This window comes from Sebastes fasciatus, chromosome 7, assembly GCF_043250625.1.
Source record: "Sebastes fasciatus isolate fSebFas1 chromosome 7, fSebFas1.pri, whole genome shotgun sequence".
In the NCBI taxonomy this organism is placed as follows: Eukaryota; Metazoa; Chordata; class Actinopteri; order Perciformes; family Sebastidae; genus Sebastes; species Sebastes fasciatus.
Window position 1 is genome coordinate 25610365 of NC_133801.1, and position 17867 is coordinate 25628231.

The 17867-nt window shown below is 38.3% G+C and overlaps 1 protein-coding gene and 1 long non-coding RNA gene across 2 annotated transcripts; both read left to right on the forward strand.

Annotated features, from left to right (window-relative positions):
- Positions 1 to 6966: 6966 nt before the first annotated feature.
- On the forward strand, positions 6967 to 17021 carry tlcd1 (TLC domain containing 1). The gene is made up of 4 exons (XM_074639947.1): positions 6967 to 7575; positions 8571 to 8650; positions 13797 to 13879; positions 14660 to 17021. The coding sequence occupies exons 1-4, from the start codon at positions 7370 to 7372 to the stop codon at positions 15062 to 15064; spliced, it is 774 nt and encodes a 257-aa protein (XP_074496048.1). The 5' UTR covers positions 6967 to 7369; the 3' UTR covers positions 15065 to 17021.
- Positions 8662 to 12217, forward strand: LOC141770449 (uncharacterized). Its single transcript, XR_012594568.1, has 2 exons — positions 8662 to 10144; positions 11197 to 12217. It is a non-coding gene; the product is annotated as an uncharacterized LOC141770449 (long non-coding RNA).
- Positions 17022 to 17867: the final 846 nt, after the last annotated feature.

Below are 17867 nucleotides of genomic sequence, written 5' to 3' on the forward strand. Positions count from 1 at the left end.
AGATTTTTATTTTTTGGGCCTAAAATGGCTCTTTTGATAGTAAAAGTTGCCGACCCCTGGCCTAGATTAAATAGAATATATAGAATAAACAGTTAGGGGTATGCGAAGACACAGTGTGAACAGTATGAACTTGTGCAGCATGTTGCAGTAGGCAAAATAATTGAGTGCAAGTATACAGTGCCAAGAAAAAGAAAGTCAACCCTTTTATTTGGAATTACTTAAATTTCTGCACAAGTCACTATAATAGACAAATACACTCTATGTAAACTAATAATACTCAAATAATTGTTTTCAGATTTGGCATAATCATTGAATAATCTCAATATTAAAAAAATACAATTAGGAAATAGTATGTAAACCCCTTCACAAATGACCTCCAAAATAGCTACAAGTCAGATTTTCCCATCAATGAGTTGAAATTGTAATTAGTGGTTTAGTTGTGTCTTGTTCTGTACAAAACAGGCTTGATTTTATAATTTCCATTTTTCCATTAACAGCAATCCAGTTTGAACTCTGTGCTTCTAGATTTTGTCATCATGATAGAAAGAGATCACAACCAAACAATATCCTTTCTGAAAAGTTACTCAGTATATTTTGGTTTACAAACTGCTTTTGTTACAGTGATTTTATTAGTGACGTGCCAGAAATGTCTTCAGCACAGTGTTGTTGTGGCAGAGATAAATTCAGCTGAAGTGAAAACTCTAATGGAGCCAGTGAGAGAAGCAGTGAGACAGATGTGATTAGTGTAGCGTCTTGAGCATGGGCTTCTGTAGTCTCACATCCAGACATCCTGGTGATTATAAAGCGCCTTCCCTTGTCTGAGATAAGCAGGAAGAGAGTTTCCCCTCTCTGCCACGATGGGGATATAATAAATGCTTTGTGCTGTGACAAAGCCTGCTCTGTGTTGTGCCGAAGTACATACCTCCACTATTATCATCAATCGGAAATAATGATATATCACCACAAACAGTGATCTTCATGTAATTTAAACTTTTCTCTATAATTCGCAGTTTTCTAAATTAAGTTAGGTGGAGGGATGATAGGTGAGTGGGTGGTTTGCAAACAATAGTTTGCTCTTTCTCAGGGATATAGTATCTCAACAAAGGAGCACCTAAAGGAGCCTCGCAGTATATGTGGCACTCCTCAGACCAGCTCAGTGACATATTTGGCCTCACGCTGCTGTCTTCTGTCAGCCGGAGATCTGTCTCCAGACGCTACAGTCAATGACCAGGAATGCACAATGTAGGTAAGTGAAACTGATGCTAAACCCCAGGTATGAACCATCAGTCTTTCTCAAGAGATTTCTCAAGACATGACAGGAAGTTTTGGGTGAGGTTGTTTCATCACAGCTTTCACCTATTTCTCTACTTTTTTTTTTTCTCATAGGCCTTTTCAACACAAGAAAAGATGACATTTCACAGTAGGATAACCACAGGTGGAATTAATAAAAGGAATGAATTGTTAATGATGTGCTTTTCCTACTGTGACAAGTCTCTCTCTATATATTTTATAGGCTATATATAGCCTACATATATATGTGAGTGTGTGTGAACTTATATATTTGCGTATGTGTGTGTGATACTTTATTACTTCTATTTAAGTGTTTCACTGTTTACTTGATGTTTCTTTTTTTTTTTTTACATAGTTTGTTTTTTGAAAAACACTTCGTTGATTTTGTACTATATACATAAATGTAATTATTATAAATAAGCTATTTAGTTATACAGAGTGCTTGTTTTTTTATCTCTTGTTATACTGTATTACAATTATTAATATTTTGGACGATTAGAGTTCTCAATATGCACCTATATCTGTTTAAATATGATAAATTGGAGGTAACGAACATCATGTGGACATAATCAATAAATCTAACCAATTTCAATAAAGTATTTATAGTATATATACAGTATATATTATAATTGACCTTCACTTTTTCTACAACTTCCAGTGAAAAAGTGCTGTTTTACTGCCCGAGAATGACCTGAATCTCCCCCTGACCAAGACAAACCTACTTGTGTTTGTCTATTTACGATGCATTTTTGCTGAAAATCAATTAACCCGTAGATTTTTCTCTCTTGCAGACTTGCAGAGTGTCCACAGTAGCTGTTTCTCAACAGCCCTCAGGGAAAAGAAAAATCACCCCGAGATCAATATGGTTCAGTGCTGAGCCGTTGCAGGCACAAAGATATATTGGGAGACCTCCTGAACAGCTCAACCGTCTCTGGTGTTCGCTGTAGCACTGGGTGCAACATGAAACCTTTTGCATTTTCTGTCAGAAATCCTGAGCCTGTGAATAATTACAGGTTTTCTGTGTGGAAACTACAAGGGCAAAGGGCTCTCATTCTCTCACCCTCCAACAAAATAACATCGTTGAGGCAACCAGGAAACACAAGAAATGGTATTAAGTTACATTTCTCTCTCTAACTGCAGGGTTTCTTGTTACAGAGAGCCCTGTACTCAACTGATAGATGCAGATTCATGTTTCATGCTTCAAGTTTCATACCTAGACCTATTGATTAGTCCAAGTCTCTCTTTCTCTTTTATTTCCCTCTCTCAGACTTATAAAAACACATGCGTAGCTGTGTTTTGGAAGCACTTTATGAAAGAAATTGCAGCCTTATTAATCACAGGGAATTTTCTATCACATCTCAACATCATCACTACTATAGGTGGGTCTTCCCAGAGATTGTTGGAGAGAGATGCCCCCACGTGGTTTGATGAAGAACTGGGAGTCACAGTCTGTATGAAATGCTCCTTCTTCACATGAGGGTTTGCTGCTATCTAGTGGTGTGTTTTCATACTGTAGCCTATACTCTGTATGATGTCTTTCTGAATATAGGTGCAGACTCATGTCCAATTAACACTGCAGCTTCTTTTTAAGCATTCTTTGGGTATATTTGCATTTATTTGACGGTAGATGTTGAGCAGAGAGTTGAGAGGTATAAAGAAATAAGAGGAGAGAAGGTGTTGGGTGACAACCACAGGTGGAAAAAGTACTTTGCTTAAGTAAAAGTAGCAGTGTAAAAATACTCTGTTAAGCTACAAGTAAAAGTCCTGCATTCAAAAGTTTACTTAGGTAAAGATACACAAGTGTTAGCATCAAAATATACTTAAAGTACCAAGCACCAGTGGCACATTTCAGAATAATTATATGTATATTATAAATAGTGATACATTATGTATAATCACCTATGTTGCAGCTGGTAAAAGTTGGCTAATTTTTATATTTCTTATATTCTGCCAGGTTAAATCAATTTATAATAGTGTCATCATTTATTATTTGATTTAGATTTTGTGTTAATAATCTGGATTTTCAAAGTAATTGTAAAATTAACAAATATATGTAGCCAAGTAAAATGTACAATATTGGATTCTAAAATGTTGTGGAGGAGAACTATAAAGTAGCATGAAATAGAAATACTCAAGTAAAGTACAAGTATCTCAAAATTGCACTGATGTAGGTTTATTGAGTAAATGTACTTAGCTACATTCCACCACTGCATGCAACAAATACACCTGGCCAGAATCACTAACTATTCCTCAACCCCAAACATAAAAAGTACATGTATTTATGATACGATTAATACAAATAATATATTACCACAATTTGTGCCAAAAATATGCTAAAACTACAGTGCAGCTATCATAACATAATGAAGTAATTAAGGCACAGATAATGCAACAAAGACGTTATCAGCCTTACTGAGTGCATTTGACTCAATGTTTCAGTTATATAACTGTACTACAGGCACTGTCTTTTTTGATTTAGGGAAAGTATTTACATGTATCTGTATTTTGTTACAGTAAATTAAATTAATTAGTAAATGTGGAACAGCAATATATTCTACAATTCAGACACTTTTGTCCAAAGAGACGTATCTGAGAGTTCGTACGACACAAGCAAGGATGTAGATAGGAGGGAACAACGTGAGTAAGAGCCAACAACAGCTTCAAGTCTGATCGGACACGGTTAACATATGGGCATGAGACATTTCATTTCAAAGGATGGAAGACAAACATGCATATATAATGAATAAGAAGGAGCAAGGCAATAAAACAGGAATTCAAATATGCAAAACAAAAATTAAGATAAATATTAAAGACATACATCAGTTTGTGAATGAGCTGAAAAAGTTAAAGAAAAGTAAACTCCTGGTGCGTTGGTTTATATTTCACAGAGACAGCTGTGGTGCAGGTGGTAATATGTGTGGAGCGTCTTAGCATTTCCGGATGAGTTTTGCTCACTTCCTATCCCCCCACCGGGCTGCAGAGAGGCCAGCTGTGGGGGACGAGAGCCACGCTGTGTTTATGGAACGAGTTATGGCCAAGGAAGGAGGGCGTAGGCTGCCTGTCTAACACAACAGATTTACATTGTTTGCTCCAAACACAACAAAGATGTGTGTTTATGTTCTCACATCTATATTTACAGTTCTTATATTGCCACCAATTTACCTAAAAAAAAATTAAATCCTGTATTTGATCATCTAATGTATGTAATGTATTGAAGCCCCTATCTTTATGTTATTATGAACTTCCCTAACATATTATTATATATTTTATTATACCCTTGATGGAGTGCACGGTCAAGTGAGTAAGACATGATTATAATAAGGCAAAATGGATGACAATAATTGAATATTAAACTTGATAATAAGTATCTTAATAATTAGTTTTTATACTATATTTAGTTAAAATCCCAGCAGCAGCATTTTGGATGGACTGAAAGCAAGCAAGTGACTTCTGGCTTATATCAGAATAAAGAGATTTGCAGTAGTCCAGAGGAGATACAAAAACAAAACAAAAAAAACAATCAGAGGCAAGCAGTCTCTGGGCACACACAGAATATTGATTCCTTTGATCGGAGTTCACAAGTTTCGTGTGACAGCTCGGCTCTGATTGGTTGCTTTCCTTTGGCACTGTGAAATCTTTCAAAATCCATTGGGAGCACCGGAGGACACAGAGGAACATGTTGTTGTTTTTATCAGATAACCTGTCTCAAGCACTACTGTCAGGTTATAGTGCCATTTTATAAAAAAACTACTTTTTTAATCATTTTTGCTCAAAGTTACTGACTGCAGCTTTAAGCATGTCCATGTTATGCTACTTTGTACTTCTGCTTCAGAGGGGAAACATTGTGCTCCGTACTCCACTACGTTTATTTTACAGCTGTAGTTAGTTGCTTTGAGGTTCATAACAATAGCCTACAATAATACAATTAATATAGCAATATAACATTCTGAAAGTGACAATTCTGCAAAATGAGCACTTTTATTTTGTTACTACTGCACTTTTACTTTGGTAAAAATTTGGAATGCAAGCCATTTACTTGTAATGGAGTATTTTAACTTTATGGCGTTACTACTGTTTTCAGGCTTTAGAAAATCTAGCCTGTGATGGGAGACTTTGGCCAATCATAGGTCAGTTCAGAGAGAGCGGTCCTATTGGCTGTGCGGGGGGGGGGGCGGTGCTTGGTATTTCCTCAATTTATCTCAACATGGGTGCCAGATCACAAACGTTCTCATTTTACAGCTAAACAGTACACTACAAGGTGTTTCTGGAAACATTTGAGGCGAGAAATAGACATTACAGTATAACAGAATATTGATTCATATTTGATCAGCGCTGCCTAGTTTGACTGTTTATAGGAGTTCCCGAGTGATTGACAGCTGCTCAGAGACGGCAAGGCTCCAGTTCGGCTCTGATTGTTTGTTTTCCTCCGGTCTGTGAAATCTTGCAGATGTCATTTGGAGCACACCAGAGGACACAGAGACACATGATTTTTTTTCAGATTACCTGTCTCATGCACTACTGTCAGGATATAGTGACCGTTTTATAAACTTTTTAAAATCTTATTTGCTCCATTTCTACCCACTGCAGCTTTAAGTAAATTCAGATTTATGTATTTATTGGTCACTTTTGTTTTACAAAGTTAGGAAAGCAATGTTTAAAGTCAAACCTGATGTTGCCTTAAGCATAAAAGTCACTTCCACACAGTGAGGCCTATAGTTTATTAATTAAACACTGATATCAGATCGGTAATCTCTAATAAATGAGATGCATGAGGCGGAGAGACGAAGGGGGCTTTACGCACACATGCGCATATTATGAAAGGGCGGCGCTGGTTTAGCCATGAAAGTTATCACTCAGATCGTAGATCGTAAATTCGTCAGCCTGGTTCATAGCTCAGGGCTTATGCCCTTTTCTATCCATAGAATCATTGGAGGGAGGAGAGAGGAGATGGAGGAGGAGCCCAGGTGGTGTAGAGGCAGCATGGCCCATAACCGGCCAGTTGAGGTGTTTTTTTTTTCTTTTTCTTTTCTTATATCCTCCTGAGACCCAGCCCATTGACATGTGTCCTCTGTAGTGGACATTTTGTCCACATGCATATCCTCTCACTCTTTTGACCTACTCCATCAACCCCTGGTGTATTGTAAAGAGGACATCCTAGACTTTCCAGTGATATGGCATGTGTGGGTTTTTTTTAATCAATTTTAATGTATTCTTGGTTTAATATCACTCTATAGCCATAATCTGTTCATTTGTTTTTGTATTTTCACACTGAAATAGTCATGTAGTCCACTATACAGTGGACAATAAAAATAAAGTTTAACAAGCCTAAATTGTTAAGATTTTCTTTTAACCCTAAATAGGAAGGAAATCACAAAAAAGTAATTGGAAGAATCTTTTTTTAAGTCGGTTCCCAGGAGGATATATATAATTTATATATTTTTTTTTCTTTTCTTTTTTCTTTCTTTCCTTTCCTCATAACAAAATAAAATAAAATGAAATATGGATAAATCTAAATGGAGAGAAAAATAAAAAAAATAGAAGAAAAAAAGAAAACTTAAAAAAACCAACATAACTGGGCAAGATCAATATCATGTGAAGTTATCACTCAGCAGCTGTTTACAACACTTAAATGGGTAATTTCGGACACGCTTAACCCCAAAATCTCGTTTGGGCAGCCATGCTCTGTGATTTAGTTTCTTGTGTAACGTGATCACAGTTCCTGCCCCTCCTTCTTTTTGTGGCTGAAGGGCGCAGCAGCAACACTCCTCCTCTCGCCACTTCTCTCCACACAGTCAGGCGAGCTGAGAGCGCGTAAAACACTAGCAGAAACACCGTCTCACTGGAAGGAGCTGCTACCAGACAGGATCCCCTCGACTGGAAAACAACTGAGAAGAAAAAGCTGAAGAAAAGATTTAGTTAGAACTCAACTTAAAAACAGGATCTGTGCTGGAGAACACTCCCATCTCATACCAGAGCATATTATCCAGGACGGAGGAAGAAGGGAGGCAACTGTAGACAATAAGCTTTCCAGAGAGGCACAGAGAGGAAGAGCAGGGGTCTGAGGAGGAGGAGGAGGAGGATGGACACCCTGGTTACTGTGCTGAAGAGTCACACAGGCCCCTCAGTGGTGCTGTTTGCTCTGGTTTTCAGGGTGATCCACAAGTTGCTGCAGAGGCTGCCTGTGCCCAAAATTGTGAAGCAGGATTGGGAAAGAACCTGGAAGTGGAGGAACCTCTCTGTCTCATTGGTGCACTCAATGCTGACTGGGCCCTGGGCCCTGACCTGGTAAGTTTCCATCCAAAACATCTGCCTATTATTCACCCATCTATCTCTATCCATCCACACACTGGGACACCATTGTCTATTCACAGTCCACATGATGTGGGGCTGTGTGTGTGTGCAGCAGTGACAGTCTGTGGCAGCCAGGAGAAGAAGAGGAAGGGCATGTACAGACAGGGTGAGGGCTGGGGGAGGGAATGGCATTTTTAAGTGGGGAGGGAAATATCACTGTACAGTAAGTATGAGCCACATTGCTATTTGCATGCACTTGTGAATGTGTGTCACACTCAGAGGTTTGTCAAGAAATAAATCTTCTCAGCCTCACATGCAGCAAACAGTCAGTGTTACTCAAGCCACAGCCTGCAGATATGTAACAACTGGAAAAACCTGCTGGCTCAAGCATTCAAATGAAAGCATCAGGACACAGAAACTATTTTTTGGGGTGGGGAGTGCGCGTGACTCAACTTTTGACATTAAGACTTGGGATCAGAGTGAGATTTCTCAGGCTTTCTGCACGCTATTTATTGATGTGTAACATGTGAATTAGAAAGTAGAAAGTAATTTAAAAGTAGATTTTTTTGCACTGAAAGTAGTGCCAAGGAAACAGTACGCTGCTTGTCACATTAGTTCATTCATTAACAATAAATCTGTCTTGGTGTGTTTATACAGGGAGGGGATCTTTGCTTTTGAGGTGTGCCCACAACAGCAGTAAGAAGTGGCAAAGAGCAATGCAAAATCAGAGAAAAAAATAGTTGTAAAATTGTAGAAATAATGCTATTTTATGATATGTAGAAACAAATAGAAGCTAGTTTTAAAATGAAATGTTAAAAAATTAACTGCACAATTTCTCCAACTACTATAAGGAGGGATATCTATTGGTCAGGGGGTTAAAAAAGCCTGAACACCTGATGTGAAGGTGTCTGACTAGTCCGACTTTTCTCTCCAGCCCATGTATGTGTGATACATAACCATCTATCCATAACATTTCTCCCTCTCTCCAGTTGCGTGCTTTCGCCAGAGACGTTGAGCAACATTGACCACCACACCCCTCTGTCCTATCTGCTCGTCTGCATCTCAACAGGTCAGTGAAGGCATCGTGGAAAAGAATGCCACTTCAGCCTAACAAGTAAAACAAATGCAAAGTTAGGATATGTAATTAAAGAAGCAAAATGAAAGAAATGTTTCTACAAATATTAAAGGGGCTATATGTAGGAATCACAAATTGCTTGTTAAAGCTTAAGTAGCTGAGATTGGAGCAAATAAGATTTAAAAAAGTTATTTTTATAAAACGGATGCTATACCCTGACAGTAGTACATGAAACAGGTAACAAGCAGTTAGAGCTGATCTGAGGTCTGCTGTCCATCTGCTGTCTATGAGAAACTAGGCAGCGCTGATCAAATATTAATCTATATTATGTTACGTTAATGCATATTTCTCCCCTCAAATGTTTTCAGAATCACCTTGTAGTGCACGGTTTAGCTGTAAAATGAGAAAGTTTGTGACCCGGCAGCCATGTTGAGATCAGGTTGAGATGGCTTGAAGGAACGCCAAGTTCCGGTCACATGACCGGATGACAGCCAATAGGAACGCTCTCTCTCTGAAATGACCTGTGATTGGTCAAAGTCTCCCGTCATGGGCTAGATTTTCTAAAGCCTGAAAACAGAGTCATGAGGAGGTGTAGGAGTCTAGTTATCTCTCAGAACACTTGAATTACAATATGCTGAAAGGTTATTATGGAATTTTTGCCCAACGATGCCAAAAACATTCTGCCTACTGCCACTTTAACAGTGACACCTGTGGCCGTTAAGTCAACGACAGTCAGCGTCCTGTTGCTCGTGCTCGCGAGCATCGGTCGAAACAGTGAGACGACACACACAAGACTGAGCGTGATTTACCGGCATCATGTTGATTAACATTGGCAACATTATACTTTATACTTTACTTTATACTTTATTGTCAGACAGGTCTGAAATTTGTTTTGCATCACAGCAGCTCCGTTTGCAACATCACAGAAAGGACAAAGACAATAAACAAGGATACAAACATTTAAACATTACAATCACAGAAGACGATATTCAGGGCCCTTTAACGCACATTTGATCTGGGATTAGGCTCCATATTTAGTTTAAGGATTGACTGATGCAAAAAAGAGTGCTTCAGTCTAACCTTATTAAATAGTGGAACCCTGTATCTCCGATTTGATGGTAACAGTTGATATTCACTGTTCAAAACATGATTGGGGTCAGAGACGATGTTGTTAGCCAGCCTTAAGATGTTATTATGATAGGCTGATTCATAGAGTTTCTCAAGGGGTTGACCTACAATCTTTGAGCAGATTTTCATTTGTTGGAGCAGTTTTGACTTTAAAGTAGTTGACAAATTCTTGTACCATGTAGTATAACAATACTGCAGTAGTCTGCTAAAACCACAACATCACTATATATTTCACATGCTTGGCAGTAATGTTAGCTTACCTGTCCAATAGGAATTTTGCCAGCTCGGGGTCCGTTTTGATACCAAAAACCAAACGAATGTCCCTCCATGAATTGAAGGCCCGGCTGATGTTGATCCTAGGTTGCGTTCGAATAGTCCTTTTTGCTTAGGAAGGTTCCTAACTGAGTGAAATGACCCGGAAGTACCTCAGTAGCAGCCATGATAAGAGCCCTTCAAATTCACCAAAAGTTAAGGAAAGGAGCTTCAATGCTTCCTTTTATTATCTCCTTTAGCAGAGGATACACTGGACCATCCTTTACCAAAGGAAAGAAGATAATAACTTCCCACAATTCCTTGCGGCTGTAGCATTTAGAGCGACGCACCCTTCGGCCGTTCATAATAACAAACTATATGCTTATCTTGAGTATTATTTTCATACCCTCATACACTAATTGGGATTCATGTTTAATATTAGTGGACAGTGACAACCATTTCGTTTCACTTTATTTTTAATTAATTATTTATTCCGAACATGTAACAAATACCTCAGTAAAACACAAAACAAGAATAACTAATAAAATGAACAGTAAACAACCAATTAACAAATAATCAACATAAATAAATATTACGAATATTTCGAAAAGAAGTTGGAAGAAGTACAGCCTACACTTACAGTTTATGGTCCTACCCCTTCTCCATAACTCCAACAATTAACTCATATTTATCATATATTCCTGTTTATTTCAATCCCAACCTCGGTAATGAAGTGATGTTTTTCCACGTTAGGTCAGATGATCCTTTATTATCTGTTGATAGAGTGTTCCAGCAGCAGGAGGAGGAGCAGCTGTGGTATCTCTCTTTAACACACCGCAGGTGAAGGAGTCTGTCACTGAAAGACCTATTTAATAACGCACGGGGAGAAGCAGCGCCTTTTGTAGTCCATCTTCAGAACATTGTAGTTTCACCACAGCAAACTGACGTCACTAACATCCGCCGCCGTCGCATCATAATGACGGAGCCTAATGAAAGAGCAGTCGAATTCTCCTAACACCTCTGTTGTCTTTTCCTAACTCCTTCTGAATTCTCCTTCTCATCTTTCCTTGACCTCATGACGTTTTCCACTGAGGTCAAGTAAAAGTGGTTAGGAAAAGACGTTAGGGCGTAATTATTTGACTATTCGAACGCAGGCCTAGTTTTCCCCCGAAGTCGGTCTCATTCCTGTTTTGCAAGACGGGCTTCATTAGATATAACATTGTTTGTGTTGTGGTGGGGGATGGTTGTTTGTTGGCATTAGGTTGCAACCTGTTCACACATTGGCAATAAAAAAACGATTAAAAGACATATACATGTAAAAACTTGCACACAGTCTGTTTAAGTCTTAAGAGACATTTCTTTGCTTGTAGTGTTTAACGTAGGGCTGCAACAAAGGGTTATTTTTCTATTGATTCATCTGCTGATCCTTGATTAAGCTATAATTGTTTTTCTCTATAAAATTTCATGAAATTATTAAAAGTTATAACTTCCCACAGCTCAAGGTAGTGTCTCCATATGCCATTTGTCCAACTAACAGTCCCAAACTCAAAGATAGATCATGTATGGCAAAGAAAAGGATCAAATCTTCACACGTGAGAAGCTGAAACCAGCATTTTTTGGGGGCATTTTTGCTTCCAACTAGAACGATTATTACTATGACTAATAGTTGCAGGTCTAGTTCAACACACAGGAGGGAAATGTGGGGGAGGTGCTGATTGCCTGCATTGTTTCTTTCATTCTTGAATGTATCTTGTGGGCAGATAACTGCCACATTCCCAGTTGCTGCTATTCAGTAAAACCAGAAAAGGATCCGCCCATCTCACCTGATTCTCACAACAGACGAATGGGCGTCTCCTCTAAATCACCGCGGACACCAAAGATAATCCACAGAGGACTCTGGTGGTCTGATTGAGCTGTACTCTATGTGGTTAGGTTTTATGGGTTACCATGAAGACACAAATCTGTGGAGATCTGCCCTAACAACCGCAAACAGCATTAGCTCCACTGAGGCCAACCACACCAGATACTGGAGGTCGTGTTCTTTAATGCAGAGCCACAGCGTGTCAGTCAGTCATACAGAGGCACAAAAGGATTTCTAGTCACTTTAATGCCTGCATCTAAATGAGGCCTACACGGTTTAATCAGCTCAACAAACATCTTGATTAACAAGAAGTGACACAAGGGAAATCCTGCATTGTATCATCAGATATATTCAACATTATCTTGTAAAAAAAGGAGATGTTTAGGTACATGCGGTGAGTAGTTGGTGGAAGTTTTCTGCAATAATTAACATCAACAAAACACTTTGTTTTAACAGCCCCAAGGCGATACTTAACTGATGCAAATAGTGGGTAACAAAAGGTAAATGTTTGCACTTCTACTTTACACAAACGAGACATGTAAACATTCAAAGCTGCAGTTATTTTAAGCTACACAGGTTCAACATGTTGGGAATGTGCTGAAAATCTCTTATCTGAGAGATTATTTCACTTCATGTGTTGTCTCTTAAAGTTGAAATTCCTAATTATTTTTGACCAATTACATGTAGAGATGCACCGATCCCACTTTTTCAGTTCAAATATCGATATGATATCTGGGCTTTGGGTGTCGGCCGATACAGAGCACTGATCCGATACCAGTGTTTAATTAATAAGCTGTATGCCTCACTGTGTGGAAGTGACTGGGATCATTCTTTTATGTGTAAGGAAACATCAGACTTGACTTAAACATTGCTTTCCTAACTTTGTAAAACAAATTGTAACAAATAAATACATACATTACTGAACCGTATTTATTATTAAAATAATAAATCGTGCACCAGCAGCTTGGTAAAAATCTTCAAAATTAACAAGAACTACAATTCATGTGTAAACTTTTTTAATGCCGCAGCAAATTGGTAAAAATTAAACGGGAATTCAAATTCCAGTATATACTGTATATAATACTGTACATAAAAATAGAATTGAATTTAATAGATCGGCTCCATTGTCACTGATACCCGATACAGCTATTTGAGTCAGTATCGGCACGATATCCGATTTGGTTTCGGTATCGGTGTTCCTATATTGTTTTTTTTTTATGGTGGAGTGAGGTGAAACCTTAAAACAACACATTCATTGTGGTTAGAAACCTGTCCGGTTTACCAACCTCATCACCAATATATTACATTGACACTTGTTTGACCTGTTAGATTGTTGTCACTTCAATGAGGTGACACGGCTTTACTGTACAAACACAACAACTTCTCTGTCATCTGCAGTTTGAACGGACTTAAAGTTATGATCGCAGATTCAGCGTGAAAGATGTTTTGGCAAGCCAAGCAAGGAGGTGACAATCTGAGAAAAATCACACCAAACTCGGAAGCTTTTTTAACTTATACACACAAATATGGCCAGTCTGCATGGAGACTACTTCCATTAAATACAGAGGCAAGAGAAAACAAAATGAAAGCAACATGCTACTGTGTCGTCATGTGTCAAAACATGTCTGATATAAATGTAAAAAATTAAACATACATACTGTACGACGTTGATGATAAGCTTTTAACGAAAACTGAGCTACAGTGGATTAAACATGTGTAAATGTACTGTAATCAACATGCATCTGTTGTGTCAAACAGACCGGGATGTACGGCAAACACTTTCAGGAAAAGCTTAACTCGAAAATCAAATGAACAGTAAAATATAAAAATGCATTTTATTCTCATCGTCTTCCTCTCACACTAGTGACAAAGACAGTGTGCTTTTCTCTTCCCTCTCAGGATACTTTGTGCATGATGCCAGTGACATCATCCTATCAGGACATGCAAGAGCATCATGGGAATTCTTACTCCATCATGAGCTGGTAAGGCAACCCGGGCTCTATGCTATGTTTACTTTCTTTTTTTGCATTTCTGGTGCAGATAAGATAATCACAGTCAGTATGTAAAGCTCAGCTAAATGTCAAAGCGATCCTCACATGTGTGTAAAAGACTGAGAGAGAAGAAGAAGAAGAGAAAGTGAGGTGTTAGTTTGTTGATTTGACTTTAGCTCCAAAATGTGTTTCTGAATGTCACCAAATATGGAACAAAAAAAAACTTATTGCAAGTTTGTAGGCTGAAAGATTTGTTTTATATGCTGTTATTGTTTTTTACTGAATGAAAGGACTGTACAAGACTGAATGCCACATGTTGCCACCGAGCAGATCATTGTAACTCATGAGCTCAACAGTCTTGCTATTGTTATCTTATTGGCATGGTGGAGTGTGTCTATTTGTTCAGTCTTTATCTTAAAACCATCCAGTCTCCTTTAATTACCCCTTTAAGTAACTTTAAAGCTGAAAACATCATGTACAACATATAATACACAGTACATGTATATTTTATTGTTTATCAACTTGTTCCATTAAAGCTGTACGGTGTTTAAACCAAGTTAAATGGTTAAAACACACAACTCGTGAAGAAACATTTTATGTGGATTTTCCCAAAATTCAGCCCGACATATTTGATATCTTTGGAAACTTTGGCTTCTTCCCTAGAATATAAAGTTCACTTTAAGCAGACAATAAAAGACAAATGCAAAGACAACCCATGAGACCATTAGCTGTAAAAACCCCTCCACCTCTCTGTGCGTGTCTCCTCTTCAGGTGCTCTCGTGTTTCCTGTACGCCCTCTACACTGAGCTGTATCTATCCGGCGCCGTAATCGCTCTCTTTGTGGAGTTCAACAGTGTCACGCTGCACCTGAGGCTGTTGCTGAAGCTGATGACCGCTCAGTCCTCCTCCGTGTACTACGTCAACAAATTCATCAACATCTTCACCTTCGTCGTCTTCCGTCTGGGCGCCCAGGCCTACCTCACCTGGTACTTTATCAACAACTACACCACGCTGGACCACGGTGCTTACATCTTCGCCAGCTTGATGGTGATGAATATTATGATCCTGATTTATTTCTACCGCCTGCTCCGTACTGACTTCTTCTCCCGGAGGCACACATCTGTGGGACAGAACGGGACGTATAACAACAACTCCAAAAAGTTTCCTTGTGATTGACCTGGGGAAGGTTTACGGACCAATATTGTGTTTTCATTTAGGGTGGCAGTTTACACATTTTGTCTTTTTTCAAAGTGATCCCATTCCTCGTGACGGAAGGTTCCTTTGTTGCGTCTCAATGCCAAAGTAAAAAAAACAAAAGAACTCTTGGTGGAACAAGGACCAGTCTTGTTCATGCTGTTAAGTCAGAAATGTGGCTTTTCACGGGTAAAAGTACAATGCAACAGTCAAAAGCCACAAAAGCACTTCTGTTTTTGTACCATTTTAACATGTTAATTCGTGAGCTTTAGAGGTGCTGGCACATTTAGTTCCCTTTGGACAGAGCCACTACAGCTATTTCTCTGTTTCTGGTCTTTATGCTAAGTTAAGCTAACTGGCTGCTGGTTGTATATTTATATGCGGCCTACAGACGTGAGAGTGGTATCAATCTTTTCATCTAACCCTCAACAACAAAATAAATAAGTATGTTTTTCTAAATGTCAAACTATCACTTAAACATTACATTTCTGCACTTAATATGAAGCTACAGCTAACAGACTGTAAGCTTAGTTTAGCATAAAGAAAGGAAACATGGGAAATGGCCAGCCTCTCTCCGTGCAAAGGTAAACAAACAAGACAGGGTAACGTGTTCATTTGTGAGATTCAGAGGTGCTGATAGGTATATATTTTTTTGCCTATAGACCATTTCACATTTGTAAATGTAAACATTCCAAATGTGTCCCAGCTTGTCTCCTGAGTGCAGTGGTGTAAGTGAAAGACATAATCTGACAGACAGTAAACATGCAAACTAGCAACATGCAAACTAGCAATGCAATTTCACTGAAACGGTCTATGGACAGAGACGGACGCTAGCTGTTTTCCTTTTGTTAGCAGCAACAGACTCCCTCTTTCTGTCTCTATGACGCCATGTGTGGCTGAAGAGATGCTGGGCTGTGTACAGGACCGATTCAACTGGTAACACAAAGGAACTTCTGGTCCTCTTATGGTTCTCGTCTTAAATCTGTTGGTATTTGACAGAAGTGGGGCCGAAGCTGTTCATCAGTGGGCACCATGAGAAACCCTTCACAGTGAGCAGGCAGCAGCACAATCAGTACAGATATTGATTATCACCAGTAGTTAAGACTTGATGTGGAGTGATAGAAGAGATCCCCGCAGTGTGAACCGTATTTGCAAAAATAATACTTTAACATAAGAGACTACTTTTTTTTAAAGATATTTTCCTCTTCCTCCTCTTTCCTAACAAAATTGGATGTACAGCATTTTGTAAATAATATCCTCAAATCTGCATTCCTTTTTGATATATTTCAAGTCATAATACAAGTAAACACCATCAGTGGAGTACATCACCCACAAAATGACCATTTAAATATCAATTACTCTCGAAGTAAACTTTGTTTTTCTCGCAGAATCAAAAAATGGAGAAAATTATTGATGAATTTAAGTAAATTTAACAACACAAAAATTATATCAAAACATCTGTTTTACAAACTGATGTAGTATAATCTAAGCCCTGAGCCTTTTCCACAAATTCAAGGTATCACAGGGTGAGTAATTGATGTACAGATGGTCATTTTGTGGGAGAAGTATTCCTTTAAATATCCTAATCATGCCATAAATCACAAGTGCTGGCAGTGTAATTTAAAAGCCTGATGATCAGTACATTTCATTTTCTATTTCAGCCAAACGCCAAGAAATGGACTATTTTAAATGTGTCCGATCTGTGCTACAGTGCCTTCACCACAGTGCCTTTTCAAAAACAGATAATGTGTGAATAATAAAGTTCAGATATAGAGCAGACTGACATCCGTAGCTCTTTGTTAAAGCTGGGCCACGTGGAGAGATTTTTGAGACAAACATACAGTAAATTCATTTGTGTGTAATTTGTATCTTGTATTAACTGTTTTTTAGGAGCCCTGTATTTTGGATGATTGAGAGAAATAAAAAGTGTTTAAAATCACAGTGTTGATGTATATTTTTGTGATATGTACTCTACTGAGGAGGGAAGTTTCATGTTTGTTTTTTTTATTCTGTTTTACATTCATGTAGTCACTCACATTCACACCTGAGATTCCTGGTGAAGCTACAGTCAGATAGGCTACTTTACTTAAGTAAAATTGTCCTGCATTCAGAATTATGTTTATATATATATATATACGAGTACAGAAATACGATCTCAAAATGTACTTGTTTCAAAAGTAAAAGTACTATGTATGTGCCTGCAGACTGACTGATAGCATATATTTGAATATATTACATTAACTAATGCAACAATGTGCATGTAGCATTTTACTGTTGTAGCTGGACGAGGTGGAGCTACTTTATATAAATTTAGGTAGTTTAGTTCAGCGGTTCCCAGTCTAGTCGTCTGTCCCCTGTAAAGGGTCACAGGATAAATCTGAGGGGTCATGATATGGTTAATGGGAGAGCAAAGAAGTTGTTTTTTTTCTTCATTTTTTTCGACTTTTCGCTTCATCAACAATGAAACACTGTTGAGGAAGCATAAAGAAGAATTTGGGGACTAAAAAGATCCCACTTGGTTGGACTAAACCAGGCTGATGAAGCCTTGTGTTAACTGTATACAAGTCATTTTTAAACAGAACGAGGATTGTGGATTTTGTCCCCCATCATTTACAACAACAAAGTCTAGTTAGAAAGGCATCTCTTGATGGCCAGTATGATGATCAGATGATCAGTATGAAGGAACCATTAGAGAGACAAAAAACTCCTACACCTGTACAAACTAATGCAAATGTTTTGTCATAAAGTTGACTTTTATGACGCCTATAATGTTCAGTTTGTGTTG

What these genes read in the sequence shown, in the direction of transcription:
- tlcd1 (XM_074639947.1), top strand. Translation starts at nt 7,370, where the DNA reads ATGGACACCCTGGTTACTGTGCTGAAGAGTCACACAGGCCCCTCAGTG. An exon ending in GCTCGTCTGCATCTCAACAG is followed by an intron (nt 8,651 to 13,796) that starts GTCAGTGAAGGC and finishes CTTCCCTCTCAG; the next exon opens with GATACTTTGTGCATGATGCC. An exon ending in TCTTACTCCATCATGAGCTG is followed by an intron (nt 13,880 to 14,659) that starts GTAAGGCAACCC and finishes TCTCCTCTTCAG; the next exon opens with GTGCTCTCGTGTTTCCTGTA.